We start from the raw sequence: 27,181 nt of genomic DNA on the forward strand, positions 1-27,181 counted from the left end.
CAAAACCCACACCGTGACTATATATATATATATATATATATATATAAATAAAAGTATATATATAAAAGTAACTGAAATACTTAAATACACCTCTACATAATAATTGCACTTTATGAAACTGTAAAAACGTGCAAACTCAGTTTTTATGATGTTGTGGTCACTATAAACTGATTTATTGGAAAAGATATGTGATCCTTTTTATACACTAAAATAAATGAAATCATATTGGGTAAACTATTCCTTTAAAATATTTAATTTAAAGGAATAATCTGCATTCATAATACAAATTCAAATAAGTTATGCAGGATCCTAGGGTATTATTGGAAGCTGGGGGCTGAAAGAAAGTGAAAGCAAGTTGCAGTAAAGGGTATACAGGTGAGTTTCAGCCAGCAGTGACATTGCTACAGGTGTGGAGACTGTTGAAGAAGACATGGACATCTACAGCTATATCACGAGTCTGGTAAGACTACATTTTCATCTCAAACAAGATTCTTTGCATTGGATTTAACTATGGTAAATTTGTAGAACAGAGCTGAGAGAATTTAGTGGTAGCTGAGAGCATTATCAGAATAGCTACACATGTTAACATTTTACTTACAAAATGAAATGGTAACCTTGTTTTACGGTTTATGTGGTGGTAACATTTAAAAATACTATTAATTACAATTTTAAAAAAAGTGTATAAAATGACAAAAGTCATAAAAAAATAATATAGCCTAATATAATATAAAGTATAGGACAGTGTTTCTCATAGTGATGTTATGACACTGAAGCTTCAAAGCGCGTATCGAGTAGCTATAGCCTACAGCGCAATTTCTCATTAAGATCGTGTCGGAGCGTGTATTGTTTTCAGAGAAACACGTGATTAACGAAAAACGAAGCCTCACTTTCTTTCCAGTCACGTGAATGCTTCACTTTGCGTGTCTGAATGTTTGAACCCAAACCACTACTCTACAGGTTTTTGGAACTTTAAGTCCATTTACTAACATTGTTTTTATAAATAAGCCTATAGCCTATGTGTTACATGCTCATATATTCTGCCATATAAACAGCATAGAAGCCATAAAATAATTACTGTAGACCACCATTTAATTTCATCGAGCAACTCTTTTGGTATTTTTATAATTAGTAGGCTATTAATATAATTGTTACATTTAATTTATTGCCTCACTTTAATATGCGAATTATATTATCAGAAAACTGAACATTTAGCGTTGTCAGGCTTTTATTTGTGCTTAAAGGAATAGTTCACTTTAAAATGAAAATTCTGTCATCATATACTCACCCTCATGTTGTTTCAAACCTGTATGAATTTCTTTCTTCTGCTGAACACAAAGGAAGATATTTAGAAGAATGTGGGTAACCAGGAAGTTTCTGGGTCCCATTGACTTCCATAGTAGGAAAAAAATATACTATGGAAGTCAATGGGACCCAGAAACTGTCTGGTTACTGACATTCTTCTAAATATCTTCCTTTGTGTTCAGCAGAAGAAAGAAATTCATACAGGTTTGAAACAACATGAGGGTGAGTATATGATGACAGAATTTTCATTTTAAAGTGAACTATTCCTTTAATAGATGAAACAACGGCTCTGCGCACTCGGGTTTATGCCTGCTATAAATTTTACCTGCCACAAGATGTCGCTGTTTTCGACACTCTTGATGCTTCAAATTTTTTCCCGGAACAATCAAGGGAAAGCCTCACTCAGAGCCATAGGCCTCACTGCTTCATGAGGCTTCGCCAAATTTTTTTTTTTTTTTTTTTTTTTTTTTGAAAGACGTGCGTGAAAGCTTTTGTCAGACCCAGTTTAAAGGGATAGTTCACCCAAAAACTAAAATTCTGTCATCATTTACTGGACAAAGGAAGATATTTTGAAGAATGTTTGTAACCTAACAGTTGTGGGGCACCATTGACATGCATAGTTTTTTTTTTTTCATACTATGGAAGTCAATGTGACTCGTTTGGTTATAATTCTTCAAAATATCTTCGTTTTCAGCAGAACAAAGAAATGTATACAATACAGGATTGAAACAACTTGAGGGTGAGTAGCCTAAATGATAGAATTTTTGGGAGAACTGGTCTCTTATTGGCCTGTTTAGCTGAGCCATTCATAAACAAAACAAACCCTGATTATTGTTTGAACCCTGAAAAACCCTGAGTGTTTCGAAGCCTCGACACAATACGACACATTTGCTTCAACTGTTTCAGTGTCACACTTCTAAAGCATAGCTGCCAACTCTCACGCATTCACCGTGAGACTCACGCAACTGACACTTTTCACACGCTCTCACCACACATCCATTTTCTCACGCACAGAAAAGTCGCGAAGCAAAGAGGACACGGAGACCGACAGACTAGACAGAGAGCAGGTAACTTATGATATAAAAAAAAAATCGGAGCTCTCAGATTCTGTCACTTTCATTAAGAAATTCAGACAATAAATACCGTTTTGGCGCTTGTAAATGTGACGCGACAGATCCCTAGCGGCACGTGACCCGATCATCTCTAGCTAATAGTAAATAACATTAAAACACGAATGAACACTGTTGAAAGATACAGTACAACTTACCGAAATGTATATTTCTCATACATAATATCGACCAATCAATCAAACAAAGGGGTCAATAAAACAGCTGGAGAACAATTATGTCACATAACATTTACCTCAGGAAAGCCATTTAATGACCATAATAATATAGGCTAATAGCACGTTAGTTGGCTAGAAAAAAGCTATAGAGTGTATTTTGCTAAATATGTGTACTATATTGCATATTTATTATATTTTTACTTATATCATTAAATAAAGTTGTTATTATAATAAAAAAAACGCATTATATTTAATTTGTGTTATTTTTAACCTTAAATAATACTGCCAGCTGATAGGGCTCTCTATATGTTTACAGCATTAGGTGAGTTGTTTTTTTCTTGAGAAAAATGAATGCCTATCTTGTGTAGCCTACCTAATATTTATCCAAATGAGTCAATATTAAATCAAATCACAATAATTGAATTGAAATAATAAAAAAGCGCAGCTTACCAGAAATTGAACCATGTAAACATTGTAACATGTTGTCACTAAACCTAATAAAATTCAGTTTAGTTACTAAAATGTTTTGACAATCACAATACACTTATTGTGATGCAATAATTGTTTTTACAATTAGTTAGTCATGAAATTACCAAAAAGTTCCAATGATTTGTATGCAGGCATGTTTATTATATTCATCAGCAGAGCAGTTGTTTCATTAACAGTTCATGTTGTATATTCACCATGGTAACTTTTGTTTCCATAATAACCCCAAAATGTCGCTTTATTTTCACTTTGTGTTATATATTGTGGTGGCTAATACCAAATGACCAACTTTATTGTACTGTTATTTAATAGTCAATGTAATATGACAACAAATGTCATTTTCACTTTTTTAGAGTATAAACCGTATTATTAAAACAAAGAAGCAAAGAAGTTGTGGGCATGTGTAGAATTTGTGAGAATTTAGTGAATAATACTACAACTCTGTGGAAATCTGAAATCTTGTTCTCACATTCTCACATTTCTGTGCAAGCCTATTGATTACTGAAAAATCTGAAGACTATAGACTTTTCATTCTAACATTACTTTAAAATAACCTTTGATTTGTATTATGCTTTGAAGTGGGAGAAGATCATCGCAGTCTTCTGGGGAAGCAGTTCAACCCCTGATCAGACGAAGCCATTGGAGAGTTCAGACAAACGTACGCTGCACATCTAGTTCACACACTATAGCTCATGATGTTCAGTTAGTTGTGTTTGTGCATAACACCAGTCAAAGGTTTGGACACGCTGGACTGAATTTGTTTCTTAAAACCATTTTGATATAAATGCTTTTGCTTAGTTTTTAATAGAATTCATATGAGTTGTGCATATATTTTAATAATAAAAAAGATAATTTTGCCCATAATTCACATTCTTCCACTGGTGTTATTTTATAGTTTAAAGACTTAGATTTAACTAAATTGATTAGATTAGTTGTGTTTTTAGCAGTATGTGTAGTATGTAACCACGGATTTATACAGTTTAATGCAGCCATCTCAGCAGTTTAACTGCAGTCTTAAAGTTGACATGAATTCATAATTCATGGTCTTATTGTGCAATTAATCAGTCTTATTTTATTCCAAATAAAATAGGGTTGTCCTCAGAATCCTGAATCAAAAAGTTTCTCTTTTCAGATGACATCCCAGTCACAGAACCTGCTCAAGCATTGGTGTCGGTGGTCCAGGAGGGGAACAGTCCCGCACAATCCACTGTAAACTCACATTCAGGTCCGTCTGCACTCTGGGATGAAGTTCACTATCATATACAGACTGAGTTTCATGTAGAAATATGTCCCTTATTACACATTAACAATGCAATGTTTCTTTGACTAGAGGCCTTCAAACCTGTTTGAACTGAACTCTGATTTATGATGCACAATATCCTTTTGGGATCTTGATGTGTGTGTTCTCAAGGTCATTATATCAAATCATTGTTTTACTCTGTGGTTTCAGGTCATCAGATCCCATCACACTACCCAAACTCCCTCACTGACCCTGATGAGATTGCCGAAGTGGAGAAGATCGACCTCAAAGTAAAATGTGCTGGGAAGATCATGGAAGTGGGCATATTCCCACAGGAAAAAATCTCTGTTTTACTAAAGGAGGCCTGTGACATGGCAGGGAAGAAACCAGAGAGAATGACTCTGGTGTATGAAGGTAAACACAGCATTCGTCAATTGTTTCTTGAGGTTGATCTGATGCACCAAACTTAAAAACTTTAGTTTTGATGAGTGAGCCTGCAAATCAGTAATTGCTAGCATTATTTATTTTCAGGAGAACATCTGGATGTGAACGAGAGAGTGTGCCATTATAGTCTAGGAGGAGGAAGCATAGTGAACTTGATTCATGTCTAAATCATGCCTGGAATATCCATCCGGATACACAAGTACACTACATGAAATGTTACTTAAGCTCAATCATTTTATTATTTTGTTATATTATTAAGTGTTATGTGCTTTAAAACAGTGTCATTGTAATGGTTAACTGTAAAAAGTATTGTTTTGCTGTGTATATTGTATATTCTCTATATTGTAAAATAAATGTGTGCAACCTTTTACCTCAGCAATTTTATTTAAATGACAAATTTTTATTTGATTTTGCCATGAGACATATGTTGAAAACAGTATTGTAAGGTCCCACCCAATCGGTCCAACAACAGTTTCTGATAAGCGGGTTACTGTCTTTTCAGTGTGGCAAATTAATTTAATTACCTCTTTGTTTCATCTGACTCCAAAAATAAAAAATGGTCAATAGATGTTTGTTAATCATTAAATTTAGGTGAATGTTTGATTAATCAATTGAACTCTTTATTGACGGGGTTTATGTAAATTTTAGGGTTGGTGATGTCACTAACCCGGGAGGAATGTCCTGTAGTCCCTGCCAGCCGTTTGTTGTAGTCCTTAAAAAACAATTTCTTTAAAAGCAAATATCTCCCTTTGCTTTGAACTTTGAGCGTTGTAACTTTGCAGATGTTGTTTATGCTCAGACAGCAACATTACACACTAACTAAAGTTAGAAAAGTGAATTCATAATCAACCCCCCTTTAAATGCTAAATTCAATGTACTCTTAGTTTTTCATGTCATGTTATGTAAGGACATACGATCAGCAGATCTTAAACAGATTCTTAAATTTGTAATCCCACAGTGTAATGAACTTGACAAACAAATTCAAAATGAAGTGAAAGTAAAAGCTGAGAAGATGTCATAAAAGTGAGGTGAATTCCTAACAGGTCAAGTAAACAGTATTGTTTTGAAGATGTACATTTTTCTCTTTTAGTTTTGTTTTAATACTGCGTCACTGGCACTGACATGTCCGTATATCACCAATCGCCTTATTGATATACCAAACTGAATTCGGGCCTTTATCATGGTGACGAAATGTCAGTATAAACAATTTTAATGTCCATAGAAATATTAACATTCTCAAGGCCTTCCAGTTTGAAAACTTCAGGTTTAATAGATTAATTTTGAAAACATAAAACTGAGTAGACATTCAAACTAAAACTGTTTCAATTCCTCCTCTATTTCTATGTCTACAGTGGGACACAACACATTTTTGGACAAAACGATCCTCTAAATATGAAAAGATAATGTTGCCAAGAAAAATTCAATGTAATATCATGGAAAACATGAAGGTTGATATAATCCCACTGGAAAGATTCTCAGTTTTGCTACAAGAAGCATGTGAAAGTACGGGGAAAAGCCAGAAGCAGAATAATTTTGTTTTTTGAGGATATATATATATAAATAAAATAAAAAATATATATATAAAAGTAACTGGAATACTTAAATACACCTCTACATAATAATTTCACTTTATGAAACTGTAAAAACATATGCAAACTCTTTTTAGAGTATGGATGATGTGGTGGTCACTATAAACTGATTTATTGGAAAAGATATGTGATCCTTTTTATACACTAAAATAAATGAAATCATATTGGGTAAACTATTCCTTTAAAATATTTAATTTAAAGGAATATTCTGCATTCATAATACAAATTCAAATAAGTTATGCAGGATCCTAGGGTATTATTGGAAGCTGGGGGCTGAAAGAAAGTGAAAGCAAGTTGCAATACAGGTGAGTTTCAGCCAGCAGTGACATTGCTACAGGTGTGGAGACTGTTGAAGAAGACATGGACATCTACAGCTATATCACGAGTCTGGTAAGACTACATTTTCATCTCAAACAAGATTCTTTGCATTGGATTTAACTATGGTAAATGTGTAGAACAGAGCTGAGAGAATTTAGTGGTTGCTGAGAGCATTATCAGAATAGCTACACATATTAACATTTTACTTACAAAATGAAGTGGTAACCTTGTTTTATACGGTTTATGTGGTGGTAACATTTAAAAATACTGGTTTTAATTACAATTTTTAAAAAAGTGTATAAAATGACAAAAGTCATAAAAAAATAATATAGCCTAATAATATAAAGTATAGGACAGTGTTTCTCATAGTGATGTTAGATATGACACCTGAAACACCTGATTAACGAAAAACGAAGCCTCACTTTCTTTCCAGTCACGTGAATGCTTCACTTTGCGTGTCGGGATGTTTGAACCCAAACCACTACTCTACAGGTTTTTGGAACTTTAAGTCCATTTACTAACATTGTTTTTATAAATAAGCCTATAGCCTATGTGTTACATGCTCATATATTCTGCCATATAAACAGCACAGAAGCCATAAAATAATTACTGTAGACCACCATTTAATTTCATCGAGCAACTCTTTTGGTATTTTTATAATTATAATTAGTAATATAATTGTTACATTTAATTTATTGCCTCACTTTAATATGCGAATTATATTATCAGAAAACTGAACATTTAGCGTTGTCAGGCTTTTATTTGTGCTTAAAGGAATAGTTCACTTTAAAATGAAAATTCTGTCATCACCCTCATGTTGTTTCAAACCTGTATGAATTTCTTTCTTCTGCTGAACACAAAGGAAGATATTTAGAAGAATGTCAGTAACCAGACAGTTTCTGGGTCCCATTGACTTCCATAGTAGGAAAAAAATATACTATGGAAGTCAATGGGACCCAGAAACTGTCTGGTTACTGACATTCTTCTAAATATCTTCCTTTGTGTTCAGCAGAAGAAAGAAATTCATACAGGTTTGAAACAACATGAGGGTGAGTATATGATGACAGAATTTTCATTTTAAAGTGAACTATTCCTTTAATAGATGAAACAACGGCTCTGCGCACTCGGGTTTATGCCTGCTATAAATTTTACCTGCCACAAGATGGCGCTGTTTTCGACACTCTTGATGCTTCGAATCTTTTCCCGGAACAATCAAGGGAAAGCCTCACTCAGAGCCATAGGCCTCACTGCTTCATGAGGCTATTATTAGCCAGCCAATAAAGCTGCATTTGGATCTAACCTTTCTGTCACGAACCGCTCCGAGACACAAAGGTTAGATCCAAATGCAGCTTTATTGGCTGGGGCAATCCAGAGGCGTAATCCAATGTACAGGCTAGGGTCATACACAGGCAGGCAGTCAAAACAAAGAAACAAACAAAACAAACAAACAGGCAGGGACCAGAGGCAAGAGAGTAATCCAGGGAACAGGGCAAGATATCAAAAACCAAGAAACAAGAAAACCAGGGAAACGCTCAGAAATGCAGTGTAACACTTAACACCTGGGGAGACTAATAAACAAGAAAGACTACAAAGGACTACAAAACATGGCACAGAACAGGAAATAACAAAAATGCACACCAGACAAGGGAAACACAGGACAGGAATCATGACATAGCCTACCTAATATTTATCCAAATGAGTCCATATTAAATCAAATCACAATAATTGAATTGAAATAATAAAATAGCGCAGCTTACCAGAAATTGAACCATGTAAACATTGTAAAATGTTGTCACTAAACCTAATAAAATTCAGTTTGGTTACTAAAATGTTTTGACAATCACAATACACTTATTGTGATGCAATAATTGTTTTTATCCCCCCCCCGGTGGTGTCGGTGGTCCAGGAGGGGAACAGTCCCGCACAATCCACCGTAAACTCACATTCAGGTCCGTCTGCACTCTGGGATGAAGTTCACTATCATATACAGACTGAGTTTCACGTAGAAATATGTCCCATATTACACATTAACAATGCCATGTTTCTTTGACTAGAGGCCTTCAAACCTGTTTGAACTGAACTCTGATTTATGATGCACAATATCCTTTTGGGCTCTTGATGTGTGTGTTCTCAAGGTCATTATATCAAATCATTGTTTTACTCTGTGGTTTCAGGTCATCAGATCCCATCACACTACCCAAACTCCCTCACTGACACTAATGAGATTGCCGAAGTGGAGAAGATCTACCTCAAAGTAAAATGTGCTGGGAAGATCATGGAAGTGGGCATATTCCCACAGGAAATGATCTCAGATTTACTAAAGGAGGCCTGTGACATGGCAGGGAAGAAACCAGAGAGAATGACTCTGGTGTATGATGGTAAACACAGCATTCGTAAAAAAAATTCTTGAGGCTGATCTGATGCACCAAACAACATTTATGTCTTAAAAACTTTAGTTTTGATGAGTGAGCCTGCAAATCAGTAATTGTTGCATTATTTATTTTCAGGAGAACATCTGGATGTGAACGAGAAAGTGTGCCATTATAGTCTAGGAGGAGGAAGCATAGTGAACTTGATTCATGTCTAAATCATGCCTGGAATATCCATCCGGATACACAAGTACACTACATGAAATGTTAAATGAGCTCAATCATTTCATTATTTGTTATGTGCTTTAAAACAGTGTCACAGCAATTGTATTGTGTATATTGTATATTCTCTATATTGTAAAATAAATGTGTGCAGCCTTACCTCAGCAATTTTATTTAAATGACACATTTTTATTTGATTTTGCCATGAGACATATGTTGAAAAACAGTATTATAAGGTCCCGCCCAATCGGTCCAACAACAGTTTCTGATAAGCGGGTTACTGTCTTTTCAGTGTGGCAAATTAATTTAATTACCTCTTTGTTTCATCTGACTCCAAAAATAAAAAAGGTCAATAGATGTTTGTTAATCCTTAAATTTAGGTGAATGCTTGATTAATCAATTGAACTCTTCATTGAAATTACACCCATCCGGATTCCTGTAACACTAGCATCTGCCAAATGCATAAATCTATTCTAAACAGAAAACCCATTATTAGCTTCTACATTTCTATGTATACATTATACAAGTATACATTGTGCCGATGTGTTAGTCGGATCTCTGATATTTCAGTCGGTGTGCTCCTCTGCTCCACCTCAGTCCGTTTCCTAACCTGGTCGTAGAATTGTGGTGTTATGGACTTAATGTAATCTAATGGAGGTGTAATAAGTAAATCCGAATAAATCCAAATGTAACAATTTATTAATGGTCAGGTAAATGCATCATGACAATTACATTATCATTTTAAAGATAATCAATACAATAACATCAATTGCTCAGAGATAAAGAGTAAAGGATGTATACCTGACCTGAAAAGATAAATAATGCTGAGTATCTTGAGGACATTCAGCATTACGGGTTGATCTGGCTCTTGAGACATTTCTTTAGATCCTCAGACAAAACATCCCCCAATGTGGGGACACGTTTTAAATGAAACCTAACATGACTGTTAATTCACTTGTATTGACATAGAACATAATCATTTTTATATAATCTTTCTAAGTGAACCGAGTGAAGAGAAGGATGTGTAAAGGAAAGGAAGTGGGGAGAGAAGGAACAAAAGTGAAGGAAGGACAGGAGAGAAAGAAGCTTTCCCAGAACTTCACTCTGGGGTGTGGAGACAAATGGCAGAGTGTGTTTGTGGTGTCCATATATCAGGAGATCAGAGTATCTTTTTAACCACAGTTTACACCACAATAGTGCTGTTGAAAATGCACAGTTCAAGTGAATGAATAAATGGGTTGAATTAAGTGAATTATTTGAAAATGTGTTGAATTTAGTGTTGATTCTAGCAAGGACTGATAAGCGCAGGCCAATAGTGTTCAAGTGCGGGTCGTCCTGTGACAAGGATAGACGAATGGCATTCATGCAAAATGAATAAAGGACAAAATAATGATTCACTTCACGTTATTGGCGTAATATGGAAGCTTGTTTCGTCACGGAATAAAAAATAAAAAAGGTAACTGTGACTTATCTCACAATTCTGACTTTTTTTCTTTATATGTTGCAATTCTGAAAAAGCAAAAATTGCGAGTTTTTAAAAAAGTAAAAATTGCGCGTTTTTAAAAAAGTAAAAATTACGAGTTTTTTAAAAAAGTAAAAAAATGGGTCATTCCTGGGACTCGGTTTTTCGGATTCCTTTTGTGTTCCCAGTAAAGATCATGATCTTACTGCCTTAAAATCTTACAATATCAATTTTGAACCTGTCTTAGTAATAAATAACACCATTTGAACTCTAATATTTTACAGCTTTTTGAACTGTCATATATCACAATTTTCCCATGTCCCCAGGCCTGTGTAGCCGATTTTCATGATAACTTTTGATTAGATTTTTTTTTTTACATAGTTGGGTATATCATGATTCTCTCTAATGTATGTATTTATTTACGATGGTTAAATTTATTTTAACAATTATAATCAAGAATTTTAGATTGTCCCTCAATTTATTGTCCACCCTGTTATTTTTTATTACTTTCCCTTTAAATGAATGTTGGAAAAAATAAATGACATCATATCATAAAGCAGCCATCACATCTCTGGAGGGAAAACAACCTTGATTATTTAAACTGTCTATTTTTTTTATACCAGTTTTATCTTTCAAATCTGACGGTAGGCTACTTCCACCCTTTTAAGGAAAATATGAAAAAAGGTTAGTAGAAATAATAACAATTTTAAAATTACAGTTTTACAGACAATGCAATTCATTATTTGATAAATCTTCTGCTGGTTTCTGCTCAGACATGATGCAGTGGCTAATTTTAGGACTGATTGTCCACCCTGTTATATCAGTGAGAGTTTACATAGTGATTGTAAAAGTAATTTATGTCTAAACTTGAAGCATTTAAAGTTTGTTGGTACACATACTGCTAAAAACACAACTAATCTAATCAATTTGATTAAATCTAAGTCTTTAAACTTAAAAATAACACCAGTGGAAGAATGGGAATTATGGGCAAAATTGTCTTTTTTATTATTAAAGTATATGCACAACTCATATGAATTTGATTCAAATTTAAGCAAAAGCATTTAGATCAAAATGGTTTTAAGAAACAAATTCAGTCCAGCGTGTCCAAACCTTTGACTGGTGTTATGCACAAACACAACTAACTGAACATCATGAGCTATAGTGTATGGACTAGATGTGCAGCGTACGTTTGTCTGAACTCTCCGATGGCTTCGTCTGATCAGGGGTTGAACTGCTTCCCCAGAAGACTGCGATGATCTTCTCCCACTTCAAAGCATAATACAAATCAAAGGTTATTTTAAAGTAATGTTAGAATGAAAAGTCTATAGTCTTCAGATTTTTCAGTAATTAATAGTCTTGCACAGAAATGTGAGAACAAGATTTCAGATTTCCACAGAATTGTAGTATTATTTATTCACTAAATTCTCACCTTTTTAAAACATCTCATATTTTAATAAAAAATATAAATAATTATTGTCTTACATCATTATGTTAACAAACAAATATAAACAGAATACAAAAATATTAGTATTTCCTATGCAATACCGTTGCACAATCCAAATACAACAAAATCAGCTTGTTCATTTATCATTCTTTAAATGGCTTCATATAGTTTCAGTTAGAGATGCACCGATTGATCGGCGGGTGACCGGAATTGGCCGATTTTCACGTGATCGGCCGTGACCGGCGACCGGCCGGTCAGTCTGACAAATGCCGATTTTATGCCGGTCAAATGCACTCGGGCGCCGCATGATTAACATCGCGCAACATCCGCATCACACGTGCACACGGTACACACATGTAGAAAACCTCGTGAATTACGTCCGTTCAGACCGCAAGCGCGTATTTTTTTTTCGGCGTGCATGTTAATCAATGAGTGCATTCACAACGGTAGCAGGAGCAGCGCGTGAGCGTCAAGCAGGAGCGTCGCGAGCAGTGAAGCGCGTTTCGGCGCCGAGTCTATTTGCTGCACTGCTCACGCTCAATTAAAGGGAAAGCACACTTTCGATGGACAAAATAGCCTAAATAGGGTTTCACCAAAAAAGTGCCCAAAATGCACAGACTTTGCGTGTTTTAACAAGAACTAGAGTAGGCTATGTCAGAAAAGAAAACGAAGACTAATATTTATAGAAAATGTACCCATTTAAACTTGTTTTATTATTCAGTTTGTACAAGTGATTGCAATAGGCCTGTGTGTGTGTGCTTTGAGACATATCTTTATACTGCAAGGCTATATTATTTTATTTTTTATTTATATATTATTTTATTGCCATTCCCTGTTTTCATACAGACGTTTAGTTTGTTAAATACATATATAAAAAAATTGAATGTGAAAAGGAAATGGTTCTTCCATAACACTGCACTTTAGATGTGTGTGAACTATGCAAATTGTAAAATGTTCTATTACAGAAAAGATATAAAATAAATATTTGTGTGTGCTGTAAAGTGGTTAGAAAAAATGAAATCGGAATCGGCTAAAATCGGTATCGGCAGGTCAAACTTAATGAAAAATCGGAAATCGGAATCGGCCCAGAAAATTGTAATCGGTGCATCTCTAGTTTCAGTGCATTATTTTTAAATAGTTTCTTTAACTTATTAATTGTCCCACATATTTTTTAGTTCCCCATGACAGCTATTCCATAGATTTACACCTTTAACTGGAATACAATGGTTTTGCATTGGTCCTTACTTGGTTCTTTTTGAATATTATACAAGTTCCCCTTAAGTCATGTTAACATTCTCTTTCTGTGAACAACTCTTGGATACTTTCTGGCAATTGATGATTTTTTACTTTGTACATGATCTGTAATGTTTTTAGTTCTACTAATTCTTTAAACTTTAGAGTTCAATAAAAAGGGAGTTTGTTGGCTCCCTTTGTTTTGCTCATTGGTTAATGTTAGTTAATATGAATAATAAACAAATGAACCTTATTGTAAAGTGTACTATGAAATCAAAGATATAAATTCCTTACAATTTAGAGCTTGACATGGACTTAAAATTTCCTTTCACTAGATGTATTTCCCCAAGCTAATAACACTTACTATGGCCTGGACAAAAACGAATGACATTGTCAGACTCAGAATGCGGCTGAAATTGAGTTATATTTTTATGATTGTTAAGCATAACTCACATGCTGCCGCAACTTTTACAGTAGCATGGTAGGATAAATGTAACTTTTCCATATTAGCTTAATGTTACCTGCTGCCCGTCAGTGGCGGAACTAGAGTTTTATACATGGGGTGGCCAGGGGGTGGCCACTGCTACTTTCGGGGGTACACAGTACACACACACACACACAGTGGAAAAGCTTATGGAAGGAATTGGGTCACTCTGTTTGTGTCTATAAGTGTTGAACATCCAAAATATTTGCAGAAAACAAAGCTTAAGCACCAAGGAGATAAGATACCGCATGTGTCTGTTATGAACTGCTGCGTTTATTTACAAAAAAACTCACATTTACAACCAAAAAAAACTGTTTTTTTAATTGTACTTGAAAAATGTAAACAATTGTATTGCCCATCAATATAAAATCTTATCCTAGGAAGATTTAATACAACGTAATTCTTTCTTTATAATAATTTATAATTATTCTTTCTAATTATAATTATTTTTTTGTGTTCATTTTTGGGTGAACTATCCTTTTAATCTGGCAAAATCATCTCAACTTAAATTCCTGAATTGGGTATGTGATTGACTGCCTGTGTCTGGTAGATGCTCTGACCTGTTGCTGGTCCTGAAGTCTGACCACACTGACTCTGACTAGCCAGTGGTGATGCAAGGGCTGGGGTCTGTTTGCACCTGATCTGCCTGTTAGTCATTTTAAGCCAAAATGGGGGTCAACCTTTAACAAATTGCAACAGAAGCAAACTCAACAGAAGCAAGAGATTGGGTTTGGGACTGGGTCTGGGACTGTTTCTGGGGGACGAGTCTGAGGGAAGAACAGGAGACAATGGTAAGGAGAATGCAAAGGACAAAAGGTAAAATAAAAAGTGAATCCCCAGAAACAGTTTTCGAAACTTTCCCCTAATGGGATTCTTCTAGACTTTTTTTCCTTACTCAGGACATATTGAGGATACAAAATTATTTGAGTTTGCTTCTGTTGCAATTTGTTCAACCTTTTTTCATAAAATGACTGGACTATGTTTGTGCTTATTTAAAAAGTAGGCTACTCTGATATCTCTCCCTTTCTTTTCATGTTTAATTGACCCTGTTCAAAAATATGACAAATTTAAAATATGATTCCAATCATATTTATATTCTAATCATCATCCAATTACCAACATTTTTATCTTAACTCTTTCTCGCAGTAGCCTATAAAAAAAATGGTGTTTTTGGTAATTTTCACAATTTCATGGCACCCCAGAATATTTTGTTGTATGAATATCTGAACATACCAAAAGAATGAACAGACAAAAAATTGTTTTATTCTAGCTTTGTGCATCTTTTTTTATCAACACTTGAATGTTGGCAAGTTTCATAAAAAGCAACATGAGCAAAAAGCTGAGAAAATCGCATTTTTATCAAAGACTACATCTAGATCAGATTCATAATGATGATCAAAACACAGTAGATCGAGTCCATCAACACCCTACACCCATAAAGCTTCATAGTCCTATAGTGATCGCATTATGATATCACTTGTTTCTGCTCTTCTTTGCCTGCGTTTTGATCTCCTATCCTCACATTAGCTAGAACATTTGTATACTGTAACGGCAAGGTACTGCATATGCGTGTATTAGGCCTAATGTAGGCTATTCGGAGCAAACCACCCTGATGCTAAACCTTAAAAACTTACTTCAATATGATGTTTTCTTATTCGGTGAAGTTCGGTATCTTGCAACCATCTCTCGTCCTCTGCTCGTCCGTTTGAAAACTGCGCGCGCGCCGCGCTGCCGGCGAACGTAATTTTTTTTTTTTTAAATCAGCATCAGCAACTGCCAGTAGCAAATAAAATTTTGGGGTGGCACCCGGGGTGGCCAATCGCATGTCAGGGGTGTCCAGTGCCACCCCGGACCCCCCTCTGGCTCCGCCACTGCTGCCCGTGCAGTTGAAGACTCGCGGCGAACTGCTGCGTACATAGCTATCCGTCTACTGCCACTTCACCTCCGCCAAATGCTTCCGCCAAAAAAATAAAATAATATTTGTTTGTATTATTATTGTTCGTGGCAATGGTGTATAATTGTATTGTTATTTATTATGATATTTATTTTAATAATTATTATTATTTACATTTATCAGAGAGGGGCACAATACATTTTGAGACAAAATTGGGGCAGGGGCTTGAGAAGAGTAGCCTACCCGGCAGGCTGTAGACGGTAGTTTTCTTATTCCCAGCGAAATAACAATGCAACCTGTCTTTAAGAACGTCTTGATCGACTGGGATACAACAACTCTCCTGGCCTCCCTCTCCTTCTTTTCATAGAGTTTCTGATATCCTAATTTATGTTTTCTTTTCCCCCACATTTTGTTAGTCAATCTCCTGCTCTTCCACCAACTTCATCGTTAACTTCAGGCACTGCCGCCTCAACTCTGACTGGTTCTGTTCACGAGCTGGGGTGGGACTTACAATTTGATTGGGTCCATCTGATGTTTGTCACTAACTGAATAATTAATAAATACGTTAGATCGGACTAAACCATTTATAGGGAGGTAAGAGAATATTTGGAAAAGAATATTTAACCAAATTGCATGTTTTTGTGGTTTTCATTTAAATCTCAGGCATACAACTAATATAAATATTAGAATTATTCATACAACAGGGGCCTATATAGTATTACTGCTGGATTTTGAGGGGCCCCCTGGGCAGTGGGGGCCCCTATAATTGTCACCACCTTTCACCCCACTAGCGACGGCCCTGGTGACAAATGTTTACATTTGTAAGCACAACTGCTGTGACAAATAGAGGCAAAGACAATATAGCACATACATGACCAAATAAGCAACCGATCATCAGAAGGCAAATTATTTAAGATATGATTTAATGCATTAAGTGATAATGTTATCACTTGACTGCTTGGTATTCTGCTTTTATTTTTTATTTGTTTACTTTAATAAGATTTTTATTTATTTTTTTGGACTGTTCTTTTTATTGACTACTAGTTGTCCAATATGTTGCAAAACTCAAAAAAAAAAAAAAAAAAAAAAAGTCAATCTGGTTAATAATAAGTGAAGCTGGAAATGCTGCTTGTGGAGTTGTTTATTACTCCTCTATATTTTGAGAGATTTAATGTCGTCTTTTATCTTCAGTTGATTTCATCTAAGACTGTGGCTAGTGTCACGGGTGGTTGCAGGAAGCCAGACAAAGATGAAGAATAAAGTTCCAGTACGAAGTTTAATGAGGGTAATTCATTTAAAATAATACTATAGGACAGGAAGGGAATGAACTACATGCAACATACTGTAGACCAAACAAGGAGTGCATAGAGGAGGGCCCGGATGTACATGGCGTAAGTGGAGCGATGACTGACCAAGGGGGAGCCGGTGGGACGAGGGAACCCGGTGGAGTCACTTGGTTGAGGGTTATTGGTGGAGCTGAAGGTGAGAGGAGCCAGGGCAGAGCTGACAGGCCGAGATGGAACGAGGGAAACTGAGACCGGAGGTGGAGCCGCAGGTTCCTCTGGCACAGGTGCTGGAGATGGTTGCGCGATCTGTGGCTCACCATTCTGGCAGGGCATCTCCAGAGACGGCGCAGGTTCTGCAAGCTTCTAGCAGTGGTGGGGCTGGAGGACTGGCTGAGCTCTGGGATGAGGTGATATCAGGCTAGACAGGATGAGTAGGGTACAATCCACACAGATCAAAGAGAAGAACAAATCGGCGTCATTCGTCATTCACGCCATATCATTTCTAATGCCATCTTTAAACAGCGATAAAGGGTGGGCTTGGATGGGAGTCGATTCCTCTTCATGTCTATCAGCCAGTGGGGATTTCTTCAAGACAGCAAGGGGAGCTTGGCTTCCTCTATAATGTCAAAAAATGAATGGTCAAATATGTACTATTGTGTAACATTTTATTGACTAAAATGCATTAGAAAACATTCATCTCAGTTACATATACAGATTCAGTAACATATAGCAGGTCGGCTAACTCGATTTCCTTCTCATACATTCCCGTAGCGTCACAGTGCATTTCCCTGTTGAAGCCCAGCGTGACTTCAATGGGGCTGCTTTGAACAGTTTTTTTCAGTGCTTCGAAACTAGACAGTCATTAGATAAATGCTGCGATTATGTCCCGCCTGCGGACGCTCAGTGTCTCTGGGGGTGAATGAGGAGTGGGCTGGCCTGGACTCCGGGCTTCTGCGTGATGATTGGAGGGTCTGTCGAAAGGCTGCGTCTCCTTTTGATTGACAGCGATTTCATACAATAAAAAGTCGCTGATGCTGAAGCTGTTCGAGCTCAGTCCCATCGCGGATTTTTCAAGTGTAGTAGAAAGACAAACTGCTGCAACCTATTTCTTGGTATTTGCTTATCGAAATTGCTAGCCAATTTTCATAATACATTTTACACAATTATACATTTATACCTTTATTATATTATTACTTATTATAATTTTTATATTATCATTAGTAATAATTAAAAACTAATAATTTAAATAATTAAAAAAAATATTATTAGTAGTAGTATTATTATACTGTATTATATTATTATTTATACCTTTATTATATTATAACATTTATAAAATTATACCTAACTCTGTGGATACTGATACTGATACTGTGGTCAAGTCACTGGAAAAGACGCCTAGTTGGTACGACAGGGTCACAGAGCATTTTCTTGAAAAGGAACGTAGGGCAGAATTTTCGTATAAATAAATGGACAATTTTTATGATGTAGGCCGAAAATGAGCCTCCCCTCTTTGAAATACCAGCAGCCGCCACTGAGAACCTGGTTCCTTTTCTTCTGCCTGCTACCTATAAGAGCTTCTGAAGTATTTATTTAGCAATTTGTGGTTAAAAATGCTGTCTAGTTGAGGAGCTCAGGAGAAGGTCTTTAAAAGCGTTACGGTTAGCCCAACTAGCTCAGACGGTAGAGCACGAGACTCTTCCTTGTATTGTTGATCATCCATCATAGATAGATCCATTTTCATCCATCATCATAGATCCACTTTAGATATGGAGGAAACATATCTAAAAAAAATATGAATGTGAAAATCATTAACATTTATTTTGGCATTTTGAGTTAAAATAATCAGGATGCAAGCCCGGCTAGCTCAGTCGGTAGAGCATGAGACTCTTAATCTCAGGGTCGTGGGTTCGAGCCCCACGTTGGGCGCATAGTTTTAACTTCTTAGTGCATTAAACATTTGTTATGTAAACATTTCGAAAAAACACACCAATCGACCCCTATAGAGGCACATTGGTCTCAATAATAATTCCTGTGAAAGATATGATGCACAATGCGCAGGCAAATTCACATGCTTGAAACTTAACTTCATGTGCACAAACAAAAGCACAAAAAGCAATTCACGTGCGCAAAATAAAATTATATATTCATAAAATACGTTTCACAAATGCAAAATAATTCACAGATGTACAATTGTCCACAAAACATTTTGAATCCTTCCCTCGCGAGTCAAAATGACCCGAAGCCCTAAAATTATACTTAATTTTTTTTTTTTCTGTCCAGAAAGCTTATTATATTTCACCTTGATAATATTTTTTTGGAGTTTTTTATTTTATTTACCTTTAAAATACTATATTTAATCAATGAATAATAAATAAATAGTAATTTAGTAATGTAAGCACATTCCTCACATTCTTTCAACTTAAAAAAAAAACTTACAATTTTATGCCTAAACCTTTTAATTCAGCTCAAAATATCTTACATTGGGTGTCTTTGCCGACCTCTTGTGGGAAAAAAATTACATAACATGATATTTCATGACTCTTGCCACTATTTGCAGCAAATGAGCGGTTTCCCCATGGTCCTAAAGCCAGTTTTTCCTTCAGGATGCATTCAGATACACATGTAGACATTAGAAAATAATTTTTTGGTAAAGGTTTATGGGGTGAGATTTCGGTCACAATTCTGCGCGCGCAAGATCACATTTTGAGCGTGCAAAGGGGCATTTCGCACGCGCGTGAACTGAGTTTTGCAGAGAAATGTTCGTCTCGCAGATAAGAAAATATTGCGGGCGAACGAAAATCAATTTTGCATTTAAAATAAGTATTTGGATGTGCGCGGACGTTCTCTTTCGCGTGTGCAAAGTTTCACTTTCTTGCTCCTTTCATACCAGCCGTGAGCGCTCAAGCGCAGACGGCTCGCTTGCTCAACACAACCCAGCGTTACAATATGCCATAATTCCAGCCAATCAGAGATGAGACTGCTAAATTCTGATTGGCTGGCTTGAAAACCAATCACAAAACTCCCTGCATCACCGACTGCGGAAGAGAACTAGTGCAGTTGAGTAAAGTTGGCGAACTTCCCGGGTCAATAACTCGTGAGCTAAACGTTGTTACTGCACAAATAACACCTCTTTTTAATCGTAGTAATGTAGACAAGCAGCTACAACCTAATTTTCCTCCAAACGAGCTTTCCCTCGCAGTGGACAGCAAGACAGATCCGAAGGGACCGTCTGCAAAGTGCAAAACCCGAAAAGCGTTACTACGAAAACAGTCAATAACTTCACTGTCACACACTATAGTGTCATCAAATCCAGTTCAAACATCACTGCTGTCCTGATGGTTATACTACAACACTTATTTTGTATAAATATCGTTTTTCATATTTTTTATGATTATTATTTATGAAAAATATTCAAAAACTTCACTGTAATTCACTGTATTTTTGGCAAATTCAGTTCACACATCACTGCTGTCCTGATGGTTATACAACAACACTTATTTTGGGAAAAATATAGATTTTAAATTGTATATACTATTGTAAATGTAGAAGTTTTATGATTTTTATGAAAAATATTCAATAACTTTACTGTAATTCACTGTATTGTTGCTAAATTCAGTTCACACATCACTGCTGTCCTGATGGTTATACAACAACACTTATTTTGGGGAAAATATATTTTAAGTTGTATATACAATTGTACATTTGTGATTTTTTATGATTTTTATGAAAAATATTTAATAACTTCACTGTAATTCACTGTATTGTTGCCAAATTCAGTTCACACATCACTGCTGTCCTGATGGTTATACAACAACGCTTATTTTGGGAAAAATATAGATTTTAAATTGTATATACTATTGTAAATGTAGAAGTTTTATGATTTTTATGAAAAATATTCAATAACTTTACTGTAATTCACTGTATTGTTGCCAAATTCAGTTCACACATCACTGCTGTCCTGAAGGTTATACTACAACACTTATTTTGGTAAAATATATATTTTAAATTGTATATACAATTGTAAATGTATAATTTTTATGATTTTTATGAAACATATTCAATAACTTTACTGTAATTCACTGTATTGTTGCTAAATTCAGTTCACACATCACTGCTGTCCTGATGGTTATACAACAACACTTATTTTGGGGAAAATATATTTTAAGTTGTAGGCCTATATACAATTGTACATTTGTGATTTTTTATGATTTTTATGAAAAATATTTAATAACTTCACTGTAATTCACTGTATTGTTGCCAAATTCAGTTCACACATCACTGCTGTCCTGATGGTTATACAACAACGCTTATTTTGGGAAAAATATAGATTTTAAATTGTATATACTATTGTAAATGTAGAAGTTTTATGATTTTTATGAAAAATATTCAATAACTTTACTGTAATTCACTGTATTGTTGCCAAATTCAGTTCACACATCACTGCTGTCCTGAAGGTTATACTACAACACTTATTTTGGTAAAATATATATTTTAAATTGTATATACAATTGTAAATGTATAATTTTTATGATTTTTATGAAACATATTCAATAACTTTACTGTAATTCACTGTATTGTTGCTAAATTCAGTTCACACATCACTGCTGTCCTGATGGTTATACAACAACACTTATTTTGGGGAAAATATATTTTAAGTTGTATATACAATTGTACATTTGTGATTTTTTTATGATTTTTATGAAAAATATTTAATAACTTCACTGTAATTCACTGTATTGTTGCCAAATTCAGTTCACACATCACTGCTGTCCTGATGGTTATACAACAACGCTTATTTTGGGAAAAATATAGATTTTAAATTGTATATACTATTGTAAATGTAGAAGTTTTATGATTTTTATGAAAAATATTCAATAACTTTACTGTAATTCACTGTATTGTTGCCAAATTCAGTTCACACATCACTGCTGTCCTGAAGGTTATACTACAACACTTATTTTGGTAAAATATATATTTTAAATTGTATATACAATTGTAAATGTATAATTTTTATGATTTTTATGAAACATATTCAATAACTTTACTGTAATTCACTGTATTGTTGCTAAATTCAGTTCACACATCACTGCTGTCCTGATGGTTATACAACAACACTTATTTTGGGGAAAATATATTTTAAGTTGTATATACAATTGTACATTTGTGATTTTTTTATGATTTTTATGAAAAATATTTAATAACTTCACTGTAATTCACTGTATTGTTGCCAAATTTAGTTCACCCATCACTGCTGTCCTGATGGTTATACAACAATCGAATCTGTGAATTTACTGCCAACTTTACTCAACTGCACTAGTTCTCTTCCGCAGTCGGTGATGCAGGGAGTCTTGTGATTGGTTTTCAAGCCAGCCAATCAGAATTTAGCAGTCTCATCTCTGATTGGCTGGAATTATGGCATATTGTAACGCTGGGTTGTGTTGAGCAAGCGAGCCGTCTGCGCTTGAGCGCTCACGGCTGGTATGAAAGGAGCAAGAAAGTGAAACTTTGCACACGCGAAAGAGAACGTCCGCGCACATCCAAATACTTATTTTAAATGCAAAATTGATTTTCGTTCGCCCGCAATATTTTCTTATCTGCGAGACGAACATTTCTCCGCAAAACTCAGTTCACGCGCGTGCGAAATGCCCTTTTGCACGCTCAAAATGTGATCTTGCGCGCGCAGAATTGTGACCGAAATCTCACCCCATAAAGGTTTGGCATTTTTAGTTTGAATTTTGAGCATTTTTAGGTTTTTCTATGTGTACTGAAGCATTCCTCGCATTACATTCATTCCTATGGGGGTCAATTTGACCCGAAAGGGAAGGATTTGTTACTTTTTTAAATTTCAACCACAAAACTCCTCAAATTCATAAAAATATTTTTCAATAATTTTCAAAATGACCCGAGGGAAGGACTAGGGTTAAAATGTATTATTTTAAAGTTTATTATTTAACCACAAAACACCTGAATTGTTTTTTGTGCATGTGAATTAGGTTTCAAATTTGGCTACGACAATCGTCTTTTGCGTGAATTATTATTTCGATTAATCTCGCTCCATATACCAGTTGTTTGTTGTTGCTTGAGCGTCTGTACAAAACAAAAGCAAATAAAATGAGTAATGTGGAAATCAGTTGTGATTTTTAATGATAAAACAATTCACAGCATAAAATAATAATCTTAATTTCAGGCAACAGTGGGATTCGAACCGGGAACCTTGTGATCAACTTTACTCCCATATAAATGTATAGGAACAATAATTTTACGATAATTTATGATAAACGTAGACTTTCAAAAACACTGGTGTTGGAGGACAAAGTCATAAAAAAATTCCTTCTCCTTTCCTCTCCTTTTCCCTTTTTTCTCTCTTTTTCATGTTCCCCCCGTCTCCTGTCTCACATCCAAGCCCCCTCCCCCGCCCCCCGCGAACTGACTTTCTCAGGGAAAAAAAAGGAGGGCATCAATAATTTAACAACAGCAAAGATTCAATCACAACTATACCTGGTTCGGTCATGCTATTGAATTCCTCTCAGGACTTATGAATCAAAAGTCATTTCGTCCCTGGGTGGGCTCGAACCACCAACCTTTCGGTTAACAGCCGAACGCGCTAACCGATTGCGCCACAGAGACGCTGTTGTCTCCGCACTCAAAGCGGAAGCAGTTCATGTTAAGCATGTTAAAGGACAAATAACAATGGAAAGTGTTAGTACAACAGAAGTGACTGTAGCCCTATTATGATTATTATTAAGACATTAAATGGTAACACTTACAATAAGGTTTCATTTGTTAACATTAGTTAATGTAGTAACTAACATGAAGTAACTATGATCAATACATTTGTTACAGTATTTATTATCTAGTATTAACATTAGTTAATAAAAAATGCAGATGTTCATTGTTTGTTCATGTTAGTTCACTGCATTAACTAATGTTAACAAATACAACTTTTGATTTTAATAATGTATTAGTAAATGTTAAAATGAACATTAACTAAGGTTAATAAATGCAGTAGAAGTGCAGTTCATTGTTAGTTCATGTTAACTAATGAAACCTTATTGTAAAGTGTTAATCATTCCATTTATTTAGCATATTTTCAGGTTCTTCCATTTATGATGGCTGTATATAATGATGGCCACTAGAGGGCAGTGTAGATTATTACATAGACGATGGGCAAGCTCCTAGTTTGGGGTAACACACATGACATTTTGGATTAAGCTTTTTGTTAATACTTTTCTTTAATCAAAATGAAAGAATCAAAAGTTCCTCTATAATTTTAGTTAATACAATGAAGGAGATTGGTTTAAATAACAGAAACTCAAAATATTATTTTATCTAAACCACATTCCTTATCTTAAGTTGATTTGACAAAAGACAAAATGTTGTGATAACATCATGAAAATATTTTGTACAGTGCACTGTAAAAACATATATGATCAATAAGTTACGACAACATATGTTTTTCCATTGCTTTAACTCATCAAAATAAGTTAAGCAATTTTCAACTTTTTTTTTACAAGTTATACAAGAATCAACTAATTTTTTTAAGTCAGTTTAATGTAATTTAGGCTGAAATTGATTAAAACAAGTTGATTGTACTTAGAATTTAAGGCAGCAATTTTTTTTATGCATACCTCCTGAAAGAGATCACACCATTTCTCCTGACGGGGAAGAGCATCAGAAGGTCGATTCTCTGAGGATGCTGCAGTCGGGATTGGGACATTTTCTGAAAGCAAACACAATGAACATTTTTCCTCTTCTACTTTCAGCATCCAACACCTGTTTTAAAAGTATGTTAGGCTTAAAATATTTACACATTAGGCTTAAAATAAATACAAAGCAAAAGATTTGTTCAACCTTTCTGACTTCAAGGCCCTCCCACTATCCACTTCACAACAATATTTGTTGTGGACAATTTCTAGTCAATAAAATATTTTAGAGCTTGGCATAACTAGAAGGATCTATATTTGTTATATAAAAAAAATTACCAAATAGTATGAGATATCTTGATTTAAATTTTGCTTTAGCTTAATATAATACTTGTTTTGTCTTATTTTAAACAATCTGAAGTTATCTTGAGGACCCATTGAAAGTTTGTTCAGAACAATTGTTCTAACTTTCATACTCTACTCATATTTCATATCACTATTTCAGAGAAGGGTGTTAATTAGTAATGACATCTAGTGGCCATCCTTATATACAGCCATCATAAATGAACATGAAAATATGCTAAACAAATTGAATGATTAACACTTTACAATAAGGTTTCATTAGTTAACATGAACTAACAATGAACTGCACTTCTACAGCATTTATTAATGTTAATTTTAACATTTACTAATACATTATTAAAATCAAAAGCTGTATTTGTTAACATTAGTTAATGCACTGTGAACTAACATGAACAAACAATAAACAGCTGTATTTTTATTAACTAATGCTAATTAGTTAACAATTAGTCAAAACCATCTATAGACTGTAAAGAAATGGAGAGAAAAAACAACAACCCTGAAACTCCCGTGTGTCCAGGTTTGAGGCTTAAAAAAACTAGTCATCATATGCAAGCTGGACAACTTGCTGTAAAACTAAATCTGCATATTCACGTTCACGTTAATTCTTCATTCCATCATCGCTACTTTAGCCATACAGTAAAGTTAGTAGGCTACTATATGACTAAATTAAAAAATGTATGCATGCTTTGCTTTTAACTTAGATAAGAAAAGTAACTTGTTAAATAGCTGTGGAATCGTAAATGGCCTCACATGAACTGCAGCAACAAACACCTCGAGATTTAAAGGTGACAAGAAATTAGACGAATCCAGATTCTGAAGATTTGCCAAAAAGCAGACGTCGTGCGATTGAGTTACAAATGTAATATTAACACTTTGCAGCACGGATTTGTGTAACATTAGGAACTCACCCGATCTATTTTCTCTGAATGTTTAATGTTTGAACGCGATAAACTACAGTGACGCAGTTCTGAACGTTAAGACCTCTTCTTCTTCGGCGTTTAGCCGTGGATCTGGAGTAAACAAGATCTGCTCGCGCCTCGGATAACTAGCCCGGCTAGCTCAGTCGGTAGAGCATGAGACTCTTAATCTCAGGGTCGTGGGTTCGAGCCCCACGTTGGGCGATACGTTTTCATTTTGCATATTAAATATTTATTGTAAATTAATTGTACACTAGATGTAACCTATGGCCCTCTAGCGGTTAAAAACTGTATGCATTTTGCGGAAGAACATTAGCCTGACTGCGTCAGACTTCGTACTTCCGCTCAATTTCATTTCGCTTCTGTACTCAGTCTGAGACAGAAGCCGTTTCTCAATACCAAGTACGCAAAGTTCGGACTTGAGTCCTTGGTAGTTCGGACTTGACAAGTTCGACTCAGGAGAAGGGAGGGAGGACGCAAGTCCGATAATTCTGAAATGGAACAGCGGCGTACTTGACAACGTCACTCAGCTCGCTCTGGCTACTCCGGTTATCTCTTTATGTATATCTAGGCTACAAATAAAACAAAATATGTTATAAACCACCACTCTGCCTCTTTTCATTTTCATTTAAAAAAATCTTAAACATAATGGCCACACAAATGTGGTTCAGGCAACGCAATTGAGACTTCAATGCGCACTTCTTATAGGCTACTGTGTTTATTCAGCTCTTACGTTGATTTTCTGGAGTAAGTTAATAAAACCCTTCATCTTTTGTGTGAAGTAGGCTACAATAAACATCCTAAAACTCGTCGTCAGTAAATTTTTGGCCATCATTCGGACGGGTCCGCTACTACTACAACACTGTACTAATACTAATAGTGGGTAAAAGCAAAGTTATAACCGTAATTAAACAAAACTGTACCTGTTCTATCTCCATGCAGCATATTTCTGGTCTGATATTATCATTCCCTGAGATGAGATCTTCCTGACACTGAAGCACGAGCTCTTGAAGCTCCGCCCTCTTCTTGAAACGGGGCCAGCCAGTGTTTCAGGGAAACTGGAACTTACTGTTAACTGAATATTACACAACACCCGAGGCACCAGATCATTTGCATTTAAAGGGTCACACTCAAAAACGGCGTGTTTTGCTCACCCCCCAAAAGTTGCAATTTTAACATGCTGTAAAAAAAAAAAAAAAA

At 35.2% G+C, this 27,181-nt stretch overlaps 1 protein-coding gene and 1 long non-coding RNA gene across 3 annotated transcripts; one reads left to right on the forward strand and one right to left on the reverse strand.

Moving 5' to 3' along the window:
* The first annotated feature begins 403 nt into the window (after positions 1-403).
* Positions 404-5,127, forward strand: LOC311080452 (uncharacterized protein). Its single transcript, XM_084110430.1, has 5 exons — positions 404-460; positions 3,653-3,731; positions 4,206-4,298; positions 4,524-4,727; positions 4,845-5,127. Exons 1-5 carry the CDS (start codon positions 431-433, stop codon positions 4,922-4,924), a joined length of 486 nt encoding a protein of 161 aa, XP_083966556.1. The 5' UTR covers positions 404-430; the 3' UTR covers positions 4,925-5,127.
* An 8,546-nt stretch (positions 5,128-13,673) lies between these two features.
* Positions 13,674-26,094, reverse strand: LOC311078529. Of its 2 annotated transcripts, XR_014605196.1 has the most exons (4): positions 25,973-26,094; positions 24,687-24,778; positions 15,947-17,674; positions 13,674-15,832 (listed from the first exon to the last, which is right to left on the reverse strand). It is a non-coding gene; the product is annotated as an uncharacterized lncRNA (long non-coding RNA). The 2 variants fall into 2 exon arrangements; XR_014605197.1 differs by lacking the exon at positions 13,674-15,832 and having other exon boundaries at positions 17,030-18,839.
* Positions 26,095-27,181: the final 1,087 nt, after the last annotated feature.

Source organism: Abramis brama (assembly GCF_963993115.1).
Source record: "Abramis brama genome assembly, chromosome: 3".
Taxonomy (NCBI): domain Eukaryota; kingdom Metazoa; phylum Chordata; class Actinopteri; order Cypriniformes; family Leuciscidae; genus Abramis; species Abramis brama.

Coding starts and splice junctions, on each gene's coding strand:
- LOC311080452 (XM_084110430.1), top strand. CDS start 431: ATGGACATCTACAGCTATATCACGAGTCTG. Junction 4,299..4,523: donor CACTGTAAACTCACATTCAG/GTCCGTCTGCAC, acceptor CTGTGGTTTCAG/GTCATCAGATCCCATCACAC. Junction 4,728..4,844: donor AATGACTCTGGTGTATGAAG/GTAAACACAGCA, acceptor ATTTATTTTCAG/GAGAACATCTGGATGTGAAC.